This window comes from Bos grunniens, chromosome 16 (assembly GCF_055505025.1).
Source record: "Bos grunniens cultivar Pamir isolate PY7600 chromosome 16, Bosgru_T2T1.0, whole genome shotgun sequence".
Classification (NCBI taxonomy): domain Eukaryota; kingdom Metazoa; phylum Chordata; class Mammalia; order Artiodactyla; family Bovidae; genus Bos; species Bos grunniens.
This window is the reverse complement of record NC_141180.1, coordinates 80063829-80089863: the sequence shown is the minus strand read 5'-3', so window position 1 is coordinate 80089863 and position 26035 is coordinate 80063829. Positions and strand designations below refer to the sequence as shown.

Genomic DNA, 26035 nt, shown 5'->3' with positions numbered 1-26035 from the left:
GATCTGACTAGTTTGGGAGGTTGGAAAAGAGAACAGGACAGGTATATGTGAAGAGTGTCTTTCATAGGGTGGAATCAAGAGATAATGCCTAAACAGGAGCAAGAAATTGCAACATAGCGTCTTATTAGATACACAGAAGTAAATAGGCAATAACCAAAGATCAAAAGGGTTGAAAGTGATGGCTTCTAGAGAGGGGAAAGCATGAGAGAAACATATTTTGTAAGAAATCTTATAGAACGATTTGGCTCTAATTCATATTGTAATTCTACACTTGTATAGATTTAATAATATTTTTCAAAAGAAATAAAAGGAAATTGCCCACATTCATCCACATCTGAAGTGGTGGAGGTGGGATCTGAATCCCAGCAGGTGTCTGAGCTGGTGTCATCACCACAGGCAATACCACCTAAAAAGTATCTCCATCTCATCACTGTAAAGAGCCCGCAAATGATCTAAACAGGAACCCAGCAGCTGACATACAACAGATGCTTAGAAAAGGGAAATTATTTTCTTTATTCTACGGAGACAGCCACAGCTGGACACGTCCAGTGAGAGAGTAAGGGGGTCCTGCCCTGAGTCCAGACCTAAGGGCCCTGGTGCTTGGAAGCAACTTTCTCTAATCTTCCTAAGTTTCTCCTTAGTGCTTGGGACCAACTGGGGCAAGTTATGCATCTGGATGGGGCTCCCCAATGTCCAGATTCTCCCCTTCAGAGAAATTTATAGCATTCTACATCACCTGGCAGTGGGGCTGACCAGACACCCCAGGAGGCTCCTGGATGCTGCAGGGTCACCCCAGGGCCTCGTGGTCAGGCCCCACTCCAGGAGCATGCATGCTGCAGGGTCACCCCAGGGCCTCGTGGCCAGGCCCCACTCCAGGAGCATGCCCTCCTTTGTTCATAGGATTGTGTGAGAGTGGGCTGCTAGAATGATGCTGAGACTAGATGTTGAATGAAGTCAACTTGTTTGTATTGATAAGGGACCCTGCAAAAACTTTTGCCCAGGGTTCCTGACACCTAGAGGCAGCCATGCTCTCAGGTCCTGTCATATCAACCCCTTCCTTTCCCATCGTATAGACTTTGCCTAATAGCTGTGATTGTAAGTCTCAAAGCACCTAACTGAAGAGTGAGATACTTTGTTGGGTATTTGGATGATTCCTTTATTACTGGCTGTCATCCATTCCTTGATCAAGTATTGATTGAGCACCTACTGTGTGCTACGGCTGGGAACAGCTTGTGGAACAAGACACATTCCTGCTCTCCCAGAGCCCACAGGCTGGAGAGAGGCAGGGAGGCATGGGGTGCAGCTCAGCAATCGTGGTGCTAGGGCAGGGGCTGTGTGAGCGCAGGGAAGGGGGCTGCGTGTGCTTTTTTTTCCCCTTGGCTTCTTTGGCTGTGCCACATGGTATGTGGGATCTTAGTTTCCAAATCAGAGACTCCTGCATTGGAAGGGGGGAGTCTTAATCACTGGACCACCAGGCAAACTCCCTGAACATGATTTTGAATGGGACCTCAGAGGGGGGCTGCCAAGGGAACTGTGGTTTGGGATGAGGGATAGACTAGAAACTTCTTCCAAGTGCTCTCCCCGCCTAAGGTTATGTGATGCCCCAATCCAGATCTCTCCATGGTTTCAGGTGACAGTGAGCTCGTGTCTCTCTCAGCCTGCACAGGGCCTCACAGTTGCCAGTTCTGAAGGGATCATCTAATCAACTTTTCATCGTCCAGTTGAGAAAACAGGCCCACAGAGAAGCATCTCACCACGAGAGTCAGAGTCAGGAGGAGACTTTGGATATCTGGCCTCCCAGTGCTGGGCTTCTTCCCCCTTAACTCAAGTCTGGGCAGGGCCTGAGCCCATTTAAATGAAATTTCCCGCTTTTAAAAGAAGACCACTCCACCATCAGCAGGTGTCACAACATTGCTGACCTCCCCAGTTCGGGATTCAACAGCTCTCCAGTAAAGAAAAGCTCCTGAGAGTCTACCAGAAGTAAGTCTCCCTGGGAACAAGCCCCACAATGAGTCCCAGTCTAATGGTGGAGGGGCGTGCACAGGACAAACGCGATAGTCCCGGATAGACCGCCAGCGTGTTCCCTCCTGCAAGTCTGGCTCGGCGAATGGAAACCGGAGCGGATCACTACCGTCTCCAACGCCCGTGCGCAGAGGCCGGGGTCCGTGCGAAGAGAAAGGCGGCGCGGGCCGGACCCCGCAAGCCTCTGGCCCGCGCCCCTCCAGGCCCTGCCGGGTCTCGGCCCGCGCGCTCCCCAGTCCGGCCCGGCCCTCCCCTCCCCTCCCCTCCCCTCCCCTCCCCCACTCCTCGCCTCTCCCCTCCCTTCCCCTCCCTCCCCTCCCCCTCTGCCTCCCTCCCCGCCCCCTCCCTCCTCTGCCCTCCCTTCCCCTCCCCCTCCCCGTCCCGGCGCGCGCGGGGAGGCGCGGGCGCGCGCACGCAGGAGGTCGGGGGCGCGCGGCCGCCGGGGGCGCGCACGGGCCGCGCTCTGCCCTAATGCGGCGGCGGGAGGCGAGCGGCGCTGCGGGGGACGACGGGCAAGCGGCGGCGCGGGCGGCGGACAGCGCCGACTGCACCCGGGGCCGGAGCCCCAGCCCTTGCAGGTAGGCACGCGCGGACACCGGAGACGAGCTGCGGGTGGAACGGATTCGTGGAGGCCCGTCCAGCGCCGTCCCCTTGCTCCCGCCCTTCTCTGCCTGTCTCCATCTCTCACCCGAACCCATCCCCTCCTTCCACGCCTCGACCTCTCTCTCCGCGTCGTCACCTGCCCGAGCCCCGAGTCTACACCGGGACCCTGCCCCACCCGGCTCCCCGCCCCAGCCCCCCGCACGCCTTTGCTCTTTGGCCGCCTCCCCGCCCCCTCCCTCCCCTCCGTCTCTTCCCCTGTCCTTCCGTCCCCGCCGCACCCCGAGCTCTCCACTGACCTGTTTACCACCGCACCCCACTTTGTGCGACCCCTTCCCTTCTGTTTTCCCTTCCCTGCACCCCCGCCTCTCTCCTGCCCTTACTGCTCCGGCCGCCGATTCATGCCCCCGTCCCTCCGTGTGCGTCTATCAGCTCCCTCGCAGTTTCTGTCCCTACCGCGTCCCTTCTGCATACCGGGGCCTAGCCCCTTCCCAGCTGCCTACTGGTGTCCGCCTCCACCCTCTCCAGAACGCCGTCTTCTCCCTCTTGACTGTTACCTGGCGAGCCCCCCATCACCTTCCCCACATGCCCTTCCTGGTGCTGTTTGTAGCCACACAGACTTGTCCCAAGCCCCCTCACCTGCCGCTGGGCCCTCCTTCTCTGCTTGGGGAGGCCTAGGACTCTGAAGGCCCTGTGTACTCACTGTGGCAGAATCCACTTATACCCCTTTCTGCATGTTTGATCCTATTCATGGCTCCGGGGTGGGGAAGGGCAAAGGATGCTGCGTGTTATTAGGCCTCTCTTACATTCCTCTTTAGCCACTGTCTTCCTGTAGCTGTTCAGGTTTGTTTCCTAGAGGGATGGGAGTGGGGGTGGGGGGGAGGAGGTGTTAAGCTTAGGAAAACTAGTGAGGAGAGGCAGAATCCAAAGAAATGGTTTCGCAACCTCTTCCTGGTCTTGATCTGAGCCCTGGGATGCAAAGGCCTGGATGAGGAGCCTCTCTGGAGGGCTGGAAAATTTCGGATTTTAGAAAGGATTCTTTCTCAGCCTCCAAGTCAGCACTTTGGCATCGAGAGCTGTCATGTGTGTGGCCCATGGGCTGGGCTGAGTGGGCAGAGTGCTGAATCACCTAGACTCTGGTCCCCATGGCAGTCCCTCTTGCCTTGAGCTGGGTTCTGTTCCTCATTCCTTACTTGGCATTTGGCAGTGGTGTGTGTGTGTGTCTGTGTGTGTGTTGGGCAGAGATCCCTCCTTCCTCCGTCCAAAGGAGTGGATGACGATGTCCCTTTTCTGCCTGTCTGTCTCCCTGGCACGAGGGCCGGTGTGTGTTATCTACCCTCGGAACGTGGATGAGCCCTTGCTGGGCCCTAATCACGGCTCCGGCAAGGGCAGCCACAGGGCTTGGAGACCTGGGTGGGCAGGACGTGGAGTTTTCGTCTAGAGCTGGAGACCGGCAGATTCACAACCCACTGAACTTGAACCATAAGTAAGAGAAGCCCAGGGAAAATGTGTAAAGACCCGGGGGACTGGTCACGCCAGCTGGAGGAGCAGAGGAAGGAGGCAGACAGGAGCCTGCCCCTCCCCCCCTGGTTTGGGGGTGATTGCATTTGGTGGCTTTGCATTGCAGGAACATTTAAAGAAGATGGGAGTGGGATCTGCTCTGCATCTAATAATTCTACTTTTTGTCCTGACAGAACTGGCACTTCGGAGGGAGTAATTTCTTCCTCTCGCATTTAGATTCAGCTGAAGGGGTGTGTGTGTGTGTGTGTGTGTGTGTGTGTGTGTGTGTGTGTGCGCGCGTGCGCGCATGCGTGAGTATAGAAAGAAAGAGAGAGAGCAAATAGAATGAGGATGAATAACACAAATGAGGAAAGAGACTGACTTACACTTAGTCCAGAAGTTGTGTTTGGCACCGAGAACCAGGCAATGGCAGCCCAATTCCTGCCCTGGGGACCTCAGCTAAAATCCCAAGTCTTAAATTGGAGGTTGAGAGCAAATTGCCGGTGGGTGCTGCCCCTTCTCTACAAGGCTCCCTCACTTTAGAATAGAGAGTGGACTCCTTCAGCTCATGAGCAGCGTCTCTGAATGGGCAGGCACAGGCTGGGGGACTGGCTGTCCTCTGCTTTGTCGGTCTTCCGTGTCCCTCCCCTCATGAGTGGGGTGAGGTGGTAGCTTCCCCTGGCATCAGCATTCCCAGGGCTCCCAGGTTTTCCTGCTCCAGGGAGGAGGTATCACCTGGAGCCATCTTTGGGAGCTGATTGGATTAAGTTACTGATGTTGAAATGCTTGCTTGGGGCTCAGGTTAAGTGGGGGATTCTGATAATTGTGTATATATCTCCTGGTTCTGTGCAGTGAATCTCACCGCTCATCCCTTGTTTGATATCACAGAGGCTATGGCATGGATAAATTGAGGCACACAGAGTGGGAAGCCAGCCCCCTGCGGAGCCAGAGCAAGACCTGGCCAGCTCCCTGTGGGCTGTGACAGGCTGGGCTTATGGAGTCGGGCTGTATCGGTCAGGGGTACATTGAGGAGGTGGCCGGTGTTTGGGGGTTGGGTTCTCGCTTTGGATATCTGGGGGTGGAGGCACAGAAGATGGTGTTGTTTCTGCAGTGACTGAGAGACAGGGTTCCAAGCCTCCTGTTACTTAGCAGTTGCTGCAGTGTGTTCCCTTCCCCTGGTGCCCCTCTTCTCTAAGATTATCCAAGAGCTGGGGTGTGAGGGTCATCACTTAGTCTTCAGAAAAAGAGTTTCCTAGGAAACTAGAAAGAAAGAGGCAGAGAAGCTCAGTTTCAGTCTGTTTGGCTTGGGAGAAGAGGAGGGAAGGAAGTAAGGGGAATTAAAGGCTGGTTACATACTTACTCATTCAACAAATGCTAGTTAAATCCTACAATGTGCTAGGTGCTGGGATCATAGAGATGGAAAGTAAAACAGGGTCTCTCAGAGCTGCCAGCGTGATGGAAAAGAGAGACGAGTGATCAGACAAATAACACAGATAAGCTTGAGTAAGGACATGGGGCCAGGGATGAGGAACATCTTTCCCTCCTGTGGCATCGGCCCCCTCCGCCGCAGCTGGGAAGAGGGCTGGGTTGGTGTTGTCAGAATGGGGCCCAGGGCTGACTTGGAGGTTGAATGTGAGGAAGAAGGTGGTGCAGGATATTACCAGATCCCTGACTCGAGGGGCAAGAGGTGATGTTCTGCGTGCAGCTGAACCCTGCTGGCTGCTGCTTCAGCCTGGTAGGGGAACCCTGGGACAAGACTGAGGCTCCTCAACTCTCCCATTCTCATTTCTTAAGCACTTGTATTTTAGGGGCAAAGGATGGTCAAAATATGCTTAGAATGTCAGAGTGAGCCAGAGGAAAGAGGCCCAGGATCTGCCCTCAGGGAGCTCCTAACTGATGGAGAGACAGCGAGTACAGATACGTGCTCAGGAGCAAGGTGAGTAAAATTATTGTGAGCTCGACATGGGCGGAAGGGTCTTGGAGTTCTGGGAGGTCACGATCAGGTGGGAGTCATCGGAGAAATTCAGGTAGGAGGGAGGAGGTTGATGGTGACAGAGGGATCCGTAGAAGCTACACTCTTGAGCATAGGTTGCCGTGAACATCCATGGCTGAACTGGGAAGGAGCCCAAGGATAAAGACAGCCATCCTCACCTTTCTGAGGAAGCCCCCTCCGGGTACATATCTGCTTTATCTCATTTCATTAGTGTGTCCCGAGCCTTTGAATATATCCTAGGGCATATTGTTGAATGCCCAACTAAGCTACATGTTGGGCGTATAAGTTGAGTTGGAGTTACAGAAATGAAAACAGATTTAAGTTCACTACAAGAAATGCTCCACCAGAGGTAGATGGCTTCCTGGCCTTGTAGCAGCATGGCCGAGGGGTCCTGGCGGGCAGGAGGGCCTGGGATGACTGCACCGCCCTGTTTGGATCGACTGCCGCTTTGGCTAGAGCAGCCTCATGTCAGACTTCTGAGCATTTACTCCTAGTGCTCAGCTAGGGCTCAGGCTGCAAGGGCAGATGTTAAACGTGTGCACCCTGGTCCTTGGGGCTTCAGGGAGGGCTCTGGGAGCTAATGACTTTGCTGGGTGCTTGAGGAGGTGCTTCTCACAGCTTTGCTGACCTGGGGCATTGGTCAGACTTTGCCAGCCAGCTTGAGATCTCTTGATCCACCCTCTTTGCTTAGGTTTTGAGACAAGTCGGGAAAAATAAAAGTGGCGTAATACAAAAGTACCACCAAAGTGGTGTCGTATAATTAAGTCTTCAGACCCTGGGCAGTGAGGTTTCCAAGGAAGGAGCTATGCCTCAGTATGGCTTATGGAGTCAGGGAGGTGACAGCATTGTGAAGCTGCTCAGCTGTGGCTTCAGACAGACGTTCGGTCAAAGCTTGGTTCTTTCACTTACTGGCTGACGGGCTTCGGTCTCCCAGTCTGTAAAATGGGACCGTTAATATGAACTTTGCAGAGCTGTGTTAGGGATCACATGTGATAAGGCAGAGAAGACTCCAGCACCCTCCCTGGCCAGCAGTAAATACCAAATGCTAACTGTTCTTTACAGGGGGTGGAAATGGAGCTGAGCCTTGAAAGGTTGGTAGAGTTTTGGTAAGGAAGGGAAGGTGAGAATTTTCTAGATGAGGGAACCCACCAGGGGTATAAGCAAGAACTCTGTGGGATCAGGTTCTCTGGGAAAGAAGTGACGTGCCTACCTGTGCCTGCTCACCCCATTTTCCTGTAGTAGAGCCTTACCGAAGGGACATCGTCATGAACAGCAGGAGGGGCTTGTTTTACTTCCAGCCCCAGCATTCAGTGCAGTTCAGCTCAGTTGCTCAGTCGTGTCCGACTCTTTGCAACCCCATAGACTGCAGCACACCAGGCCTCCCTGTCCATCATGAACTCCAGAGCTTGCTCAAACTCCTGTCCATCGAGTCGGTGATGCCATCATTAACAGAGCCTCAATATGTTTCTCTCTCTAACACTAGAGATTGCTGAAAGTCTCTAGTCCCAGAAGCCTGTGTCTCTGGTATTTATGTCATGGATTAATTTCTTGTCTTGCCTTCCCTCTCCCAAAAGCCATGCCTTGAAAAAGTTGGAGTGCCTGGGGCCTGTTGGGTCATCCCCTCAGGCTGTCACCATCTCCGCTGACTCCACCATCCCCTCTGACCCCGTAGCTCCCCTCCTCTGGGAAGCAGCTGTCTGAGCATCTGCCTTCTTCTTCACCTGCTCCCCCTCACTCTTCCTCTCCCAGACTGGGCCAGCCCCTCCTGAAAGGCCTCCCTGGCAGCCCATCTCCCCAGCATTATGATGCTAATCATGTTGTTAATTTTTCTGAGATGCAGAAAGAAAGCCCCAATCTGTTCTAATGAATTTAATTAGAGAGGGGCTTGGAGGGCTTCAGAACCTCTTACCAGGATCACAATAAACAGAGTTAACGAGATAAACAGCTTGGGAGCAGTGGCTCAAGGGTAGGAAGGGAGGATTTCTGACTAAGTCCTAGAATGAGGAAGCCGTTGGCGGAGTTGGAGGAAGGCTGTGTGAGCTGTTGCCCACCACGTGGGTTCCCTTTTGGGTTCTTTCTGCCTGCCCCACGCAGTCCTATGGACATAGTTGTATATCTAGGTCTGTCCTTGGGTAACAGGAACCTTTGGAGAGGTCTTACTATTCTTACCATCATCACCAAACATTTATTGAACATGTGCTATGTGGGTAGCGGGTACCACACCATCTTCTGGAGCAAAATGGAGGCTCACAAGACCTTGTCTTCACTGTAATGGAGATAAGATATATATATATAGAGAGAGAGAGAGAGAGATTTTTTTTTTTTTTTCAAATACAAGAAACACTTGCTAATTCCAGACAGTAAATTCTAAAAGGTTGACAGGAGATTATATTGGGCTTGGACAATCTGGAAAAGCCTCTTGCAGGAGTAAATAATTGAGGGGGATCTTGAGACATCAAGATTTGAAGACTTGGTAATCAGAGCTGCTGGAGGACTGCAGATTCAATGGCAGGAATATGCAGGGGTGTTTGAGTCACGATGAATAAATGGCATGGCTTGGGTGGTGGATGCATGTAATTCAGTAGTGAGGGACATATTTGGAGCACTGTACTGAGACATAGTCATAGAGGTCCCTGAGTGCCAGAGTCTACTTTTCTAACCTGATTACCCTGGGGTCTCACTGCTATCCCTCTCTGAGCGCTTAGAATGGTCGACTTGGGGAAGGGCTTAGGACAGGATGATTGTGGCCTTCATGCTGGGCTCACTTTCCTGGATCCAATTTAGACCAACTGGGGTTGGTTGACCAGATGCTAAATTTTGTTCTCAGATCTTGTGACTTTCTGGGATGAGAGTGAATGGCTGGCAGAGCAATTCCAAGGACTTTTCCCCGTGATGAGAGTTCCTTCTTTACTGATGCTGGCCAATTTGCTTTGGCAGTAACACTTTTTTGCAAGAATTCAGTGGAATCTTCCAGTTCCAAGCTCGGTGAATTTCGTAACTCATCTCTTTATATTACTAAGAGTTCTTTGAATGTATGTGTATACAAGTATATGAATGTTTATGTGTGCATGTTGCTTATGTTATTGAAATTGTTTCAACTGGATTCTCATTCTAATGTGATCTTTATTTGCAATACAAAAGTTATTAAACTCTTCTGGGTCTTAATTTCTCCATGTGCATGAGGGAAAGAGCCATCCCTGTGTCCTGTTGTATGTGGATCTGTAAGTTGGTGCTGTGAGAACAGGATTTTAAACACAAGGAGGTCATATAACAATCATTTTGACAAAAAGTAAAATGTTGAGCTGAGATTTTAAGTCAGTTCTCGCTCCCCTTTGGAACCTCTTGACTTGTAAGACCAGTCAGAATTTTATTTGGGGGCACCAACAAAATTATGTTTTTTGTTATTTTCCATAGTCTGTCTGGGCTTATGCATAATTAGTAGTGGGGTGAGTGCACTGCGGTCAGGTATTGGTTGGCCTGCCCATGGATGTCTGTATGAGAAGCATTGTTATAATGCCAGTGTTACAATACCCACTGTGCGATATTTTTCCACATGTTGAAGGTGACATGTTCTCTGAGGCCACAGGCGGTTTTCCCATGCTGTGACGTAGGAAAGGACAAAAACAGGATCTCTTTCTGTTCGTCATCACGCACTGAGTGGAAATGAAGCCTTTGTGACTCATGTTGGAAGCTAAACCAGGGTTGTCTAGCTGTTGCCAGCTCTGAGCTGTGCCTTGGTTTTGTTTTTTTGTGTGTGTTTTTTTTACATGGTGTTCATTGCATCTGCAGTTAGTCTTTGAAGCCTCTATTATGAGCATAGGCACACTTCTGGGTGGCAACTTGTTTTGAGAGAATCTTCAACTCATAGAATGTTAGAGATGGTTTCATCTAAGATCATTATTTTATGATCAAAATGTGTAGTTGCTGGCAAAGCTAGGTCTTCCATGTACCAGGACACTGGGAACTTTAAACTCTGCATACGAACCTAGTAATTGTACAAGAGGGTATGTAATTAAGTTCCTTAAAGCATGATCTAAACTAGAAATGCCTTGGTATGTCAGAAAAGAGAGGATACCAATGTAGACTAAAGTCCTTTGGGAAGATTTTGAAGAGATGCAGGGGCTGATCTGGGTCCCCAGAGATGGGTAGGAGATAAAGGAAGGAAATGGGCTAAAGGAGCATAATCAAAGGTTTAGAGGAGGGAAGTGGTCCTCCGGCATTGACTTGGCCAGGCTGGAACAGTGGAAGGTACAGCTGGAGGGGCCAGCTGGGGCCAGACTCCAGAGAGTCCTGAATCTGACTAGAAGTTGGACTTTGTCTTAAAGTTGGTGAGGAGCATTTAGGCTTCTTAGCTGAGCTTGCTCTTGTTCTGAACAAGATTGTGACATTAGGAGACGTGAGTGACATCCCTGCACAGGCAGTGCTGTCTGGGGAGTGTTGTTTCTGAAGGGTGTCTCGGGCAATGGGGAGGACTGGAACTCTTCCTTGGCAGGCAGGGAGCTTGTTGCTGTCCAGGGTGCTGACCTGCCATCTGAAAGATTTTTCTCCCTAGTGATGCCATGTTAAAAGGTAAAGCCAGGGAATGCTTAGAACCATCCAAGAGGGATCTGGAAAACAGTTCTGGCTAGGACTAGGTAGCATGTGGGGTTTTGGGCACCAAATTGGTTTGCAGCATTTGACTTCACAATCTTTGTGATGAAAGCAAAAGTTTGGGTTAGGAGAACTAGTAATGGCCCTTTTAAGAAGGAGAGACCATGTGTGTGCACATATGCATGTTAAAATGACCCAGTTTGTAGCCTTGCAAATTTTGCCTTAGAGTGTTTGTGTTTACATGAGACTCCCAGCACATTCAGCACATTGCCTCTTTCATTATGAAAAGGTACTCTTTCTACCCAACATTCTGAAATGTATCTAAAACCTCTCCAGCACACCTGGATAGAACAACAGAAGTCCCCAGAAGACCCTACTCATTTCTTTAAATGAAAATCTAGATGTTCAATATTTGTGCTGTCCAATAGAGCTTTCTGTGATGGTGGGACTATTCTGTATCTGCATTTTCCAGCGTGGTAACCACTGGCCACACATAGCTGTTGAGCACTTGAAACGTGGCTAATGTGACTGAGAACTGAAATTTTAATTTAATTTAAATATCCTGCACAGCTCTAGTGTCAAAATCTTTGCAGTTTGCCATTTACCTTTGCATATTTGTCTCTCATGCCCGAATCTGTTTGACTTAGAGCAAAAATGGACGTTTGAATGGGGAGGAGTTTGACCCACTGCTGGAGAAAACCTCATGCTGAATCTGAACTGAAGGTCTGTGCGTGGCTGTGAGTTTTGCCCTTTTTTGTCACAATGAGAACAACCATTCGTGATGCACTGCGGTTTTCCTTTCAAGGGCAGGGAGAAGGCTCCTTGGATTCTGGCTCTAGTCCCAGGGACCTGATCCGAGACTTTCTGGAGCCTCGAATGGGTCAGGAGCTCAGTGTGTATGGCTCTGGACACTTGACTCTGTGGTGAGATGGGGTACAGATTTTGTGCTGTTACGTCAGATGTTTGTGGGCATCCAACAGAGAGAAGTTCCTGGTCTTCGTTCATCTTCCTTTCTGACTGTAGGCGTCATTTCATCTTGTTTACCTGGTGTAGTGGATGTGGTCAGTGGTAGAAATACCAGAGGGGAAAATGCTTCAAAATGCCAATCAATAAGCAAGTAATAACAAACTGTCAGAAAACTGGAATAGAAAATTTCCTTTGTGTTGTTATGAGTCTGTGCACAGAGGTCTGTGTAAGCTTATTCTAAATATGTTTGATTTCTTTGCGTCTCCGTCTTAGGCTTTCTGTGTAAAAGTCTAGTTTCCTAAACCAGAGTGTGTGCTTTTTGAAGCCATGCTTTCTAGTTTTCTTACATAGAATCTCAGTTTTCTGATAATAATCCTTAATAAATGCCTGTTTGTGAGTAGCTCTTTGTTAGCCTGCAGCTATGGGTTTGACTCCTAGAAAATGCGTGCGCATGAATAACAAATAATATTTCTCAAACCCCTGCTGGGCCTAAGTCTCTGTATTTGGTATTCTGGGCAGTGACAAAGGAGGAGCCAGGGAGGGTTGATCTCAGTCTAACAGGAGAGCAAAGGCCAGCACGTGAGGTAAATTACACACACAAACACACTGATGGAAACAAAGACTGCCGGGCTGCGGGGATGCAGAGCTGGGGGAGGGGCGCGGGGCACTGGCAGGGCTGCCCTGTGTGTGTGTCTCTGGCCTTCTCTTGAGGATTCCCTCCTTTGCGAGGCTTAGCCGGTACCAGCCACCCCGTGCCTGCAGAGACAGAGCTGCCTTTATGGTGGGTCGGGCTGCCCACTGTCTCTCTGAGGCTGGGCTGAGGCGCTGCTGTCCTGAGCTTGCCTCTTCTGTGGTGGAGACGCGCCGATGGGGGGAGGGAGATGCAAGGGGAAGAAACTCCTTTTTCTTCTTATCACTGAAACGGTGGCAGAGTCCTGCTCTCAGATTCCCTCCTGCTCACAGAGGGGCTTGCTGGGGCTCCGGCGGCTCTGGTCCGTGGAGCAGCATCATGCAGGCTCAGGTGTGACTCTGCGGGGACAGGAGGTGCAGAGCTGAGTGAGGCGGCTCTCTGCGGTCTCCCCAGCTCTCCTCTCAGGGGTGTGCCCTGCGTGGTGGGGAGCAGGTGGGCTGTATCTCTCAGCAGGGCTGGGAGGGCCTTCTCTGATTGACTCCTAGGACGGAGCCTGCCCTTGCCTGTCCTCCACGCGCCCGTGAGTCCCCGGGGATCTTGTTAAAGTGTGGGGTAGAATCAGTGGGTTTGGACTGGGCCTGAGCGTCTGCATTTCTGACAAGCTCCGGAGTAGGGCTGGTACCACTCGTCAGTAAACCGCACCGACTGGCAGCACCCTGCAAGTGTGTTGTCAACCTGGCAATGAGTTAGCTTCACCTGGAGAGATGTTCAGATGTGCTGATGCTGGGACCCACTTGATGCCGATTAAATCACAGTCTCTAAGAGTTGAACCTCAGCATAGGAGTGTTTCGGTTTCCTCTTGGTGATCTGTAACTTTATTTACTGATTTATTTTTGCCTGTGCTGGGTCTTCGCTGTGCACGGGCGTTTCTCTACTTGGGGCCGCGGGGGTCTCCCCTTTTTGCAGCGTGTGGTCCTCTCGCTGCGGTGGCCTCTCTCGTGCAGGGCACAGACTCTAGGCACACGGGCTTGGGCGGTTGTGGTGCATGGGCGCAGTTGTGGTTCCCCAGCTCTAGAGCACAGGCACGTGAGCTCCGCTGCTCTGAGGCATGAGGGAGCTTCTCAGACCAGACATCCAATCTGTGTCCCCTGCCCTGGCAGGTGGATTCTTTACACTGAGCCACCAGGGAAGCCCCTTGTTGATTCTAATGTACAACCCAGGCTGAGAACCACTGGCTCTCTGGATGGGTTTTCTCCTCCTCGGATCTACTTTTCACCTGGCTGTTCCTTTCTTAGCTCAAGAGATGAGCAGTGCCTTGAGGATGCAGAATGTCTTACCCACCAGCCTCGCCCACAGCGGTCCTCAGTCAGCACACGGTGGTCAGCTCGGCTGGCTGTATCATGCTGACCTCTGCTCCCAGCGGCGCACCGCCAGCCGTGAGGCATAGAAGCCTGTGGCCGGCATAGGGCAGGCTGGCGCTGCTCCTGGAGCCAGTCCCAGTGGGCCTCCAGCCCTGCCTTCAGGCCCAGAGCAGACTTACAAGAAGTAGACAGTAAATGGATGATTATTCTAGTATCGGGTGGCAGGAAGGGCACTGGGTTATGGACCTGAAGGGACTAGAACTGCTTATTTAACCTTCTTTAGCTTTAAATTTCCCAGTTGTGAAATGGGGATAATAACGCCTACCTAATGGGACTGTTTAAGAACTATATAGGAGAAGGCACTCTATAAATGCTGTTGTGCATTTAAGCAGTTGTGTTTGTGTAAGGATCCGTTTAAACAGCGGCTGGCTGAGCTGTAGGTGCTGGGCTTCCAGCCCTTGTCGGAAGACCCTCCCTGGTCCCACCGTGTGTGCCTCTGTCCAAAGGACAGCCAGGGGCTAAGGGAGGCAGGGTTGACTGGACATCGACCCTGTGCCAAGGACTGTGCTAGATGCGTGGCTTCTGTCAACTCACTGATCCATCACAGCCTTGGACTGGATATTTATACCCATCACTTGGAAGGATAGGGGCTCAGAATGGGCCCAAAGTAAGATAGCTCTAAGTGGCAAAGCTGGGATTGAATCTGATCCCAAAGTCTCCTACTCCTGGCTCATTACCCACTGGACAGCTCTGAATTCCAATATGTGCTGATGGTCCCTTGTTTGAGAAGTTACCATGTCTGAGAGTCACTTGTATTGAAGAGTGAGATAAAAGTCTGGGAACACAGAAGCGCCGGTCTTCTGTTAGGAAATGTTAGGGTCTGATGGCCCGAGAGCCTTCTGAGTCTTGACCAACATGATACTGTAACACCACTGCTCAGAGGCTTCATCAGGACTCGGGTGGAAGCTACGGCCCCTTCCCCATGCAAGAATCACCATCTGCCCCTGTGGTCCCCTCTCTGCTGGACGGAGCCTCTGAGCCCAGCTCTTGTCTGTTTTGCCTGTCTAGGCTTGCCTTTCATGCTGGTGCTCTGCTATAAGAAAACGGGGCCCTGCAAGGGGACACTCCCGGGAGCCTCTTTCATCCACAAGTGTAACATCAGCAGACGATTTTCATCACCTGGCGCCCGAGCTCCCACCCTGTGGTGTGTTGGGGGGGTCTTCTCTGGTAGACTCAGCATGGAGAGGAGACCCGATGTCTGTGGTCCCCCTGTCTGCTTCTCTAACCTCAGTAATGCTGCCATTATTTCAGGGACACCCCCTGGCAGGAGCTATCCTGGCTAAGCTGTTGAGTGAAACAGAGGAGGGCTGTCTTCGTGGTCTGACCAGTTATGCAGGGACCTACCTCGTCCAGGTGCTTATCTGTCTTTACTTGGAGTTGGAAGAGTTCTTTAATTAAAGACCTTATCAGGTGTTAGCTGAGACTAATGGAATCCATACTTAAGAGGACCAAAAAAAAAAAAAACCTTGACTGTAGGATGGGAGTTTCCTGTCCTGTATATCTGGGTAGGAAACTCAGGATGACTGTACGTGTGCCGCAGGGATCCCACGTTGTTGCTTGGCTATGAACTTCTAATGCTCCTCACTGAGAAATGACTGACTCTCTCTTATATCTGCTCCACATTTACCCTCTTGCTCTGTTGCAGTTTGACTGATTTTTCCTCTCATGCATTCCATGAAATTCTGTGCTGAGATACTGCTTTCCTGTTTCAAAGCCAGTATTATAACATCCAGACCTCTCTTAAACTTTGTTTATGAATTGTTCAGTGTTTACTTTTAAGTACAGAGTGTTTATGCATTGTGTTGCTTCAATATTTTCTCTGCTAAATCTCCATTTCATATTTTGGCTTTTCTTTCTCTCTGAGTGTCCCTAGGGGTTTCTGTTTCTGACAGCTCTGTTTTCTGTCTCTGGTTGTGCATGGTCAGCATATGCTGCCCCTCTGATAAGAATAAGGACATCCAGTTAGGCCTGGGCTAAAAAATGAATCCCCTATCACCCGGAATAACTGATGCTTTTGAACTGTGGTGTTGGAAAAGACTCTCGAGAGTCCCTTGGACTGCAAGGAGATCCAACCAGTCCATCCAAAGGAAATCAGTTCTGAATATTCATTGGAAGGACTGATGCTAAAGCTGAAACTCTAATACTTTGGCCACCTGATGGGAAGAACTGACTCATTGGAAAAGAAGCTGATGCTGGGAAGGATTGAAGGCAGGAGGAGAAGGGGATGACAGAGGGTGGGATGGTTGGATGGCATCACCAACTCAATGGACATGAGTTTGAGTGAACTCTGGGAGTTGGTGATGGACAAGGAAGCCTGGCGTGCTGCAGTCCATGGGGTCAAAAAGAGTTGGACATGACTCAGCGACTGAAATGAACTGACTGATAACCCAGAAGCTTGGCCACCCACAACCTGTCTGTGCGACACTGTTAAATACCCTGTCTAACTTAGAGGTCTGGGGTCTTAGTACTTTAATCTTTTTCATTCTCCCGGACTGGGGTGTTCCAGCACAACCCGTCCTGGGTTGTGTAGGAATCAGCATGAGCCTCCTGGGCTCTGGGACTTGGGTGGGTTTGGCCGGTGGCCCCAGGCCTCTGGCTTTTTTCCTTCATCTGGCTGCCTTCACGCGGTGGGGGCCTTCATGCTGCACCGACAGATGTAGAGTGTGCAGGTTAGGGGAGTTCAGTTCAGTTGCTCAGTCGTGTCCAACTCTTTGCAACCCCATGGACTGCAGCACATCAGGCTTCCCTGTCCATCACCAACTCCCAGAGTTTACTCAAACTCATGTCCATTGGGTTGATGATGCCATCCAACCATCTCATCCTCTGTTGTCCCCTTCTCCTCCCGCCTTCAATCTTTCCCAGCATCAGGGTCTTTTCCTAGGAGTCAGTTCTTCACATCAGATGGCCAAAGTATTGGTGCTTCAGCTTCAGCATCAGTCCTTCCAAAGAATATTCAGTACTGATTTCCTTTAGGATAGATTGGTTGGGTCTCCTTCCAAGGGACTCTCAAGAGTGTTCCCCAACACCACAGTTCAAAAGCATCAATTCTTTGGTGCTCAGCTTTCTTTATAGTCCAACTCTCACATCCATATATGACTACTAGAAAAACCATAGCTTTGGCTAGATGGATCTTTATTGGAAAGTAATATCTCTGCTTTTTAATATGCTCTCTAGGTTGGTCATAGCTTTTTTTCCAAGGTTTAATATGCTCTCTAGGTTGGTCATAGCTTTTTTTCTAAGGAGCAAGCGTCATTTAATTTCATGGCTGTAGTCACCATCTGCAAAGATAAAAGGGGCCTTCCCGTGGTCGCTCAGCAGTTAAGAATTTGCCTGCAGTTCAGGAGCCATAGGACACGTGGGGTCAATCCCTGGGTTGGGAAGATCCCCTGGAGAAAGCTATGGCAACCCACTCCACTTTTCTTGCTTGGAGAACGCCATGGACAGAAGAGCCTGGTGGGCTACATCCATAGGGTTGAAAAGAGTCCTGCACAACTGAAGCAACTTAGCACGCATGCAAGATAAAAGGAGATGTAGCAAAAGGCTATGAATGCTGTGTGGCTGGACCCTCCTGGAAGGTTCTGGTGCAGGAGTGGGGTCAGGGCCCCATTCCAAGTCAGACTGAGAAAGTCTCTGAACACATCCCATGGTTCCTCTGCATTATTAAGCCTTGAAAAATAAAGAAAAAGCTTTTGGATGGCAACCTAAAAAATTACAGTGGGGCTTCTGAGAGCAAGAATGCTTTTGTTTCTCACCAGGCTGGTGACATCATCTTGGGTCTACCCAGATGCGTTATGTGGGGGACAGACTAAAACAGGCCAAGGGCTACTCAGTAGTGGCTAAAGATATTCTACTGGCTTGGACTATTTTTGCTGCAGATTATTTGCCTGCGTTCTTTTCTTTCTGCCCTCCCAGGTTGGTTTTTCTCAGCTCCCAAAGTGGAATGCTCAAGGGCATGCATCTGGTCTTGGAAGTAGAAGATGGTGCAAGAGCAAGGGCCTGGAGTCAGGCTGCCTGGATTCCAGTTGGCCTCTCTGCTCATTAGTGGTGTGATCTTTGGCAGATAAGAAGCACCTGATGAAACTGAGCTGCTGCTGTTATTTCCCCACCTTCCCTTCTGTAGCTTCATGCCCAGCCTTATTCAAGTACACCTAACGACTTTGGGGAGCAACCAAAAAATATTTTTGAGCCTCACACAGGTGCTCATTTGTATGCTGGGTACTGTGAGAATCACAGCAGAGAGGGAAGAGGCCATCTTTGCTCAGAAACCTTGCACTCTAGTTGAGCAGGCGTTCCAGGCATCCATGCGTGGTGAAGATGGCTAACTACACAAAGTAATAAGGATGGTGCAAATGCATGGTTTGGAGCACAGAGCTCGTGGAGTTTGAGAGTTCATTTCAGTCTGTGGTAGCTTGGAAGATTCAAGGAGGTGATTCAGAGTGGAGCTTTGAAAGATGGAGCTGTTACTTTTTCTGTGTGCCTAACAAGCTCATTAGAGAGTGTCTCCTGTAAACAAGGGCGGATAGAAATTCAGAAGAAATGGATAGTCTGGTGATTCTCAAGCTCTAATTTTCTAATTTCATTTTGGCCACACCTATAAGGAAAAAGGGTGGCGGGGAGAAAGGGATGGCTTCTCTGAGGCACAGACACAGCAAGGAAATCAACACAAGGTTAATCAATGAAACAGAGGCAGAAGCGAGGCTGCCTATCAGGCCAGAGTATGAGAGTTCATTTCCAGTTATAAACCATTTCATTTCCCTTGTCTGGCTTCCTATAATCTACTTGCATCTTAATCATCTGTTTGCCACACTGAGTTAATACCCTAAGCTCATGATTGCTTCTGCTGTAGAAGTGGGGAAACCAAAGCATAGGGAGCTGGTGACCGGTTGAGGAAGCAGCATGCATCAGTGCAGAGGCAAGCCGCGTTTTCTACCTGTGGATTCCCAGTCTGCGCTCTGCTGGGTGTCTCCTGGGACATGGGGCTCAGCTGGTGTCCAGTGCAAGGCAGGCCCTGGATCCCTTGGTGGGCGATGGCGAGCAGCTCAGACAGCTCTGGCCTAGAACGCCATTGACCATTGCTACCCTCTCCCAGCTCTGGCAGCGTTTCAAGTCCTGGTCTCACCAGCCCTGGGACTTGGTGGCCAGGCCTGGGAAGGGCCCACTGTCTTCTTGCATCACCACTGGCTGTGTGGCTGCTGGCTGGCTTGCTTGTTCGGTTTGAACTTGTTTTGTGTAGATTTCTCTGAGCCCTGTATTCAGCTGCAGCTGGGCAGCTGGCACCTGCTCAACCTTTGCCCCAGTGTGTCCTAGAATCCTCCATGGTACCGATGGAAAACTGCGGGCTCTGTGAGTGCTTGTGCATGTGTGTGTGTGTGTGTGTGCACGCGTGAGTGGTGAGGGAGGGAGAGGATGGATGTGTGTGTGGGTGTCCATGCGTGTGTGTGTGTGTGTGCATGTGTGTGTGAGTGGAGAGGGAGGGAGAGGATGGGTGTGTGTGTGCGTGCATGTGCATGTGTGTGTGTGTGCGCGAGTGGAGGGGGAGGGAGAGGATGGGTAAGGAAGGTATTAAGCCTCCTGAAAAGCAGACCTCTTTCTTTACTGGGGGTTCCTCTGGGAGGAGGTAACTCAGAGCTGATACATGACTGTCAGGAACCCGTGTGGTTTTCTTCTTGCAGATGTGGTAAACTGACCTTGGTTATCTGCCTGACCCCCAGTGGGAGGACAGGAAGTGGGCCGTGGTCATGAGTCCTAGGCATTAGTGGCCTGTGACCCTCCCCACACCGACTCCGCCCCCTCTCCCCCGTTGTTGTCATAGCAGCAGCAGCAGTAACAATAGGAAGAGTGAGGTTAGAATGATGGCAGTTTCCAGATATTCAGAGCTTACCATAGGCTAAGGGCTTTCAATCAGTGTCTCCACACTCAGGAAGTAGTATTCTCAGTGGCCCTGCTTTACGGGAGAGTGAAGGGAAGTACGGGGAGCTTGATGGCTTTTTTCTGAGGTTCCTCGGCTAGTAAGCTGTGCACCTGGGGCTTCGACTCAGATCCTTCTGATTCCAGTCAGGTTCCATCTAACTGAGCTCGCGGTCTCCGGTGTTCTCCTGAAGGCTGAGGAGGTCCTTTCCCACTAGGGAGTCCGCTGTTGCCTGGACCACCCCTCCCCGTTCCCTCCTGGTGGAGTAAGAAAAGGCACCATCTGACAGCTCATGGGTTCCTTGGTTGTGTGTCTCATGAGAGTCTTAGCCATCTGAGCTGGGAGGCCCTCACTCTGGGTGGGAGGAGGACGAAGCTTGGGGAAGGGACTCGCTCAAAGCTGGCAGCAACCTAGTGGCAAAGTAAGGGGCAGAACCCCCCCCACCGTCTGATTGTCGAGCACCTTTCTGGCCCACGTCCCACACCCCAGATGCCAGTGTGAGACGGTGGGGAGGAGGAGGGCCAGGCCAGCTCCCTCTTCCCTACCGGGCTGTCGGCTTGCGTGGGCAGCGGAGATTCCGCCAGCTTCTTTTCCTTTGTTACCCACTGGCGTACTTGGGAAGTTGGGGGCTGTAGAGGACTTGACTCTTTGCTGACATTCCCCAACCCTCCTATTTTTTCTTTCCAGAAAATTTCACAAACTGAGTAGGTTCTGAGAGGCTCCTCCCTGGCCGGGTGACGGGTGCGCCCCCATCTCCATCTGGAGGCAGGCCACTTTGTGCCTTCACCTTCCCCTGGAGCAGTAGGCCCTGGGGGCTGGCGTCGTGCTGGGGCTTGTCAGGTTTGCCTCTTTCTGAGGTGAAAGCCCACAGGATCCCCCCAGAGCCAGAGGAGCACAGTTGCGTTAGTCTCAGCTGTGATGTCGATAAGACGGTGAACAAACAGACGGGCGGGGGCAATATGGGCTTTGGGGATTCATTTCTGACTCTGCATCTGTCTTCCTGTCAACCCACTGGAAACAGTTATTTCCCCGTTTCCTGGAGGGACACACTGAGACTCAGGGACCCAGAGCCCAACCAGGGAAATCTGGAGAGCTCATCCTGTCCATTTCACCCATCCTACCTGGAAACTGATGCTGCCTTGTAGCAGGGGTCAGCAGGACTCAGTGGGTTGGATGCAATCCCCTTTGTTGTTGTTATTTTTTAATAACTGGTATTAAAACATGTATACAGTAAAGTATAGAAATCCACATTTTATTTCTTAAATGTAAGTTTTCTGGTTATAAAGGTAAAATTATAAAATTTGAAAAGCATTAACAAACAAAAAACCCCAAGCACTTAGAAATCACAACCATTAAGATGTGATGTGTGTGTTTTCAGTCGCTCTTCTCCTGGTTTGAGAGTTATTGCCAGAAGTCGGCTGCTGGGAACAGAGGACACGGACAGGGTCGTGGAGGATCCTTTGCCCCTTCTCAGGATGTCTCACTGCTGGTCCCAGCTGCAGCCTAGCTTCTACTCTGCACCTGCAACTTACAGACACGATCACCCCTGCCCCAGCTGTTAATAAATCAAATAATTAGTAATAACACCATGCAAGCCATTATTTGAATTTTCCTGCATTGTTCAAAGTACAGAAGTCAGATGTGATGAGTTGGGAAGAGAGTCCCAGAGCAGTGAGGGCAGGTGCGGCTCAGGGAGACCAGTTGGCCTGGGTAAAGGCTGCTGCTTAGGTCTCCCGCTGGGGCCTGTGGACAAGGCTTGGAGGGCAGCAGCCCCTGAGTGGGAGGATGTGGCCCCACTCTCGGGCATGTCAGCGGCAGCTACTTGCAGCTGCGCCTCCCTACAGAGATCGCCTTCCACTGGGGCACTGAGTCATTTTACATGGAGTGTTCAGAAAGTACTTGGGGCTGCGACAACTCTGCCAGTGTTTGCGGATACCGTCATCATCCAAATCACCATCTCATTATTCAGGCTGGGATAGAAACTGTCAGAGCTGCAAGGGACCGTAAACACAGGCTAGTCTGTGATTCTCAGACCAGCCTGCGCCACTGTGCCCTGGATGGCCTCTTAGAACACTGGCTGCTGGGCCCCGCCCCCACAGCGTCTGAGTCAGGCGTCCTGGGGTGGGGCCCAAAATGTGCGTTTCTAGCAAGCTAGCGGCTGATCTGCTACTGCTGGTTCAGGGACCGAACTCGGAGGATGGCTAGCCCAGTTCTTTCATTTTCGGAAGTGTGGGCCTGCTGTGGTCTGAAAGTGTGTGTGTCCCCGCCCCCTACCCCTGCCAAATTACCTGTGTTGAAAACCTAATGCTTAAGGTGATTGTACTAGGAGGTAGGGCCTTTGGGAGGTGATTAGTTCAGGAGGGTGGCACCCTCGTGAATGGGATTAGTGCCCTTATTTGTAAAAGATCCCTGGGCTAGCTCTTCCCTTCCACTACGTGAGGATGCAGTGAGAAGGCAGACATCTGTCCCGAGAGAGGCTGCTCACCAGAACCTGACCGTGCTGGCACCCTGACCTAAAACTCCCAGCCTTCAGCACCGTGAGAAGGAAGTATCTGTTGTTTGTAAACCGGCCAGCCTGTGGCATTTTGTTGCAGCAGCCGAAGGGGCTGAGACAGCATGGTGGACCACACTGTGTCCTGGTCCGCTTACGCTCCAGGAAGTACTGGCGGCTGGGTCTTCAGAAGCTGCTTTCTTGATGAGATGGAAACTGTCCCGACTCTGCAAAGGGGACAAGAATAGGCGCCCCTTGACTCGGGGGAGAGATAGAAGCAGGACCTGCTGTGGTTTCGTTCATAACCCAGGAAACGATGGTCGAGTACTTCCTGTGGGGAGGGGGCTGTGCCTGGCTGTGGGGTGGCCCGCAGACGGGACGGCCTGCGTGCTGTGCAGCTGTTTCCCGCTCCCCCGTCTGGTCCCCTGACAGGGCCTCACCCTCAGATGGCTTTGCAGCCACCCTGGCACTGCCAGGCGCACAGGGAGAGCAGAGGACTCAGAGTCAGGAGCTGGGTCCCGAGCCGCCTCTGCCCCGACTCTCAGGTGACCTCAGCTAAATCCTTGCCTGGAGACCTCAGTTTCTTCACTAAAAAAATTCAGTGTAGCAATAGATGAGGTTATGGTTGAACAAGACCTTTTCCTACCATGTGATTCTGAAACTCTGGGGACTCTCAAGTAGTTAAAGTGTTGTCTGGCTTCATTTCTGCTTTTAATCAGTTAATAGCTCTGTTTTTCCTCCTTAATATGAGACAGATTGGGGCTCTGCTGGTATGTGAGGGGTGAGGATTTGGAGGAGATCAGGGCTGGATTGTATTGTCTGCTGAACACTGCTGGCTGCAGGGTGCTTCTGCTCTCAGAGTTTCACTTTGCTTTTCTTCATAGTCATCTATGGTTTCTTTTATCCATAATGAACCATGAGTGGAGACAGGAAGCATATGGAACGTGACAGAGCTAATGGGGAACACAATAATAATTCTACAAAATTCCCAGAATTTTTATATAACACATCAAGATGTTTCTAGTACTCAGAAAAAGTGATAATTATACTTAAAGTGGATTTTCATTCACTGGGAATAAACACTATTTACACCTATAAAAAAGAAATGCATGTAAATTAGTCTGAACACTTTTCTCTTACAGAAACAAAATTTCAAACTTACAGAGCAACCAAGAATAAGAAGTTCCAACTTCAGGATGTGAGAGCAGGTTTTGATTATTTTTATAGGCTGCAGTCCATGGGGTCACTAAGAGTTGGGCACGACTGAGCAACTTCACTTTCACTTTTCACTTTCATGCACTGGAGAAGGAAATGGCAACCCACTCCAGTATTCCTGCCTGGAGAATCCCAGGGACAGAGGAGCCTACTGGGCTGCCGTCTATGGGGTCACACAGAGTCGGACATGACTGAAGCAACTTAGCAGCAGCAGCAGCAACATTTGATTAAATTACTATAATTTGATCACCAAGCCCAACATGATATAATATGCCATCTAAAAATGTGTCAGCAGGGAATTCCCTGATGGTCCACTGGTTAGCAATGTGACCTTTCACTGCCAAGGGCCCAGCTTCAGTCTCTTCTCAGGGAACTAAGATCCTGTGCATGGCAGGGCCAAAATATAAATTTTAAAAAACGTGTTAACAAATTGTGCTTTTTTTAATCTAGTTATCCTAAACTAAATTGGGCAACTTGTTAAGTTGGGAAGGTAGAGAGTTGAATTTATTCCTACGATAACCATTATTAAGGATTGTGTTACAACTGCAGTTAATAATATTTTTGATAGTAATCTGATCTAAGAAAAGGCAGAAGAACCAGAGATCAAATCGCTAACATCTGCTGGATCATGGAAAAAGCAAGAGAGTTCCAGAAAAAATATCTATTTCTGCTTTATTGACTATGCCAAAGCCTTGACTGTGTGGATCACAATAAACTGTGGAAAATTCTTCAAGAGATGGGAATACCAGACCACCTGACCTGCCTCTTGAGAAACCTGTATGCACGTCAGGAAGCAACAGTTAGAACTGGACATGGAACAACAGACTGGTTCCGCATAGGAAAAGGAGTACGTCAAGGCTGTATATTGTCACCCTGCTTATTTAACTTATATGCAGAGTACATCATGAGAAACGCTGGGCTGGAAGAAGCACAAGCTGGAATCAAGATTGCCGGGAGAAATATCAATAACCTCAGATGTGCAGATGACACCACCCTTATGGCAGAAAGTGAAGAAGAACTAAAGAGCCTCTTGATGAAAGTGAAAGAGGAGAGTGAAAAAGTTGGCTTAAAGCTCAACATTCAGAAAACATGGCATCCAGTCCCATCACTTCATGGCAAATAGATGTGGAAACAGTGGAAATAGTGGCTGACTTTATTTTTCTGGGCTCCAAAATCACTGCAGATGGTGACTGCAACCATGAAATTAAAAGATGCCTTACTCCTTGGAAGGAAAGTTATGACCAACCTAGAAAGCATATTAAAAAGCAAAGACATCACTTTGTCAACAAAGGTCTGTCTAGTCAAGGCTGTGGTTTTTCCAGTAGTCATGTATGGATGTTAGAGTTGGACTATAAAGAAAGCTGAGCACCAAAGAATTGATGCTTTTGAACTGTGGTGTTGGAGAAAACTCCTGAGAGTCCCTTGGATTGCAAGGAGATCCAACCAGTTCATCCTAAAGGAAATCCTTCCTGGGTGTTCCTTGGAAGGACTGATGTTGAAGCAGTAACTCCAGTATTTTGGTCACCTAATGTGAAGAGCTGACTCATTGGAAAAGACCCTGATGCTGGGAAAGATTGAAGGCGGGAGGAGAAGGGGACGACGGAGGACGAGATGGTTGGATGGCATCCCCGACGCAATGGACGTGTATGTGTTTGAGTAAACTCCAGGAGTTGGTGATGGACAGGGAGGCCTGACGTGCTACAGTCCATGGAGTTTCAAAGACTCAGACATGACTGAGCAACTAAACTGACTGACTGACTGAATCTGATCTAAAACAGCATACTTTTAAACTTAAAAGTATGCAAAAATAAACAAATTATATTAGCATTTCCTTGGCATGATTACATGCTAGAAAGAGGAGAAACATTAACAAGAACAACCTCTAAGGTTCCTCCTGGTTCCACTAGGATTCTAGGATGGTGTGGGGTCTGAAAACCATGATGAATGTGACAGTTCTTCAAATGAGAGATCGGGGGTGGTGAACAGTGTGCCCCTTCCTCCTAGGTTGTTTTTGGAGATAGGAGTGGATGCGGTCTTTGAGAGTCCAGATGTCAGAACTACAACAAGCAACATTCTGTTCAACTTACTTAAGAACTTCAGATTGGATTAGAGAATTGGAGGGGATCTTAGATATCATCTAACCCTTTAAGAGCTGCCCCCAAATAAGAAGTGGAGTGAGAAGCCTTGCAAGAAGTGAACTCTGTGTCTTAGGAAGTGTTTAAGTAGAGGCCAGTTGACCCCAGGCCTGGGATGACGGCCTGCTCTGCTGGCCTGCGTGGCTGGAGCCTGCCAGTGGGGCTTAGAAATGAGCGTGGCCAAACGGTCACTGCTCTCTCTCCTTCTCTCCCACCAGCTAAAAGCTGTCTTTGGCAAAGGTCAGTCCACGGATCATGAGTTTGGGGCCTGGTCTTGGAAGTCCTGGGAACACTGCTGCAGTGCTCCCTCTTACCAGTCTCCTAGGCATGCCTCTGCCGGGTGAGCTGGTTGGTGTGTCTTCAATGGCATCAGAATTTTAGCTGCATGTTTGAAAGAGGCACCAATGATGTGGTCTGGTGGCCATTAGCTATGGAGCCTGGTGTAATGGCCCTTGGTCTGGGGACGCGTCTGAGGCCTCACGTCGCCTGCAGCATCCTCTGCTGGGTCAGTAGACATTGTCTCCACGCCACTTCCTCCCAGCCTGGCTTGCTGCTTTTCTGAC

General features: G+C 50.2%; 1 protein-coding gene and 1 long non-coding RNA gene across 12 annotated transcripts in view; one reads left to right on the top strand and one right to left on the bottom strand.

Moving 5' to 3' along the window:
• The first annotated feature begins 2444 nt into the window (after positions 1-2444).
• NFASC (neurofascin) overlaps positions 2445-26035 on the top strand; it is a 201324-nt gene continuing 177733 nt past the window's right edge. For 8 of the 11 annotated variants that reach the window (XM_086345657.1, XM_086345652.1, XM_086345653.1 and 5 more), the window contains exons 1-2: positions 2478-2600; positions 5931-6058. In XM_086345657.1, the coding sequence (XP_086201783.1) occupies positions 5940-6058 (119 nt within the window). In that variant the 5' untranslated portion in view covers positions 2478-2600; positions 5931-5939. Of the gene's footprint in view, positions 2601-5930; positions 6059-26035 lie in introns of all 11 variants that reach the window. The other 3 variants (XM_086345654.1, XM_086345649.1, XM_086345648.1) reach the window with 1 other exon arrangement.
• Positions 4982-5912, bottom strand: LOC147357120 (uncharacterized). Its single transcript, XR_015143785.1, has 3 exons — positions 5784-5912; positions 5483-5566; positions 4982-5382 (listed from the first exon to the last, which is right to left on the bottom strand). It is a non-coding gene; the product is annotated as an uncharacterized LOC147357120 (long non-coding RNA).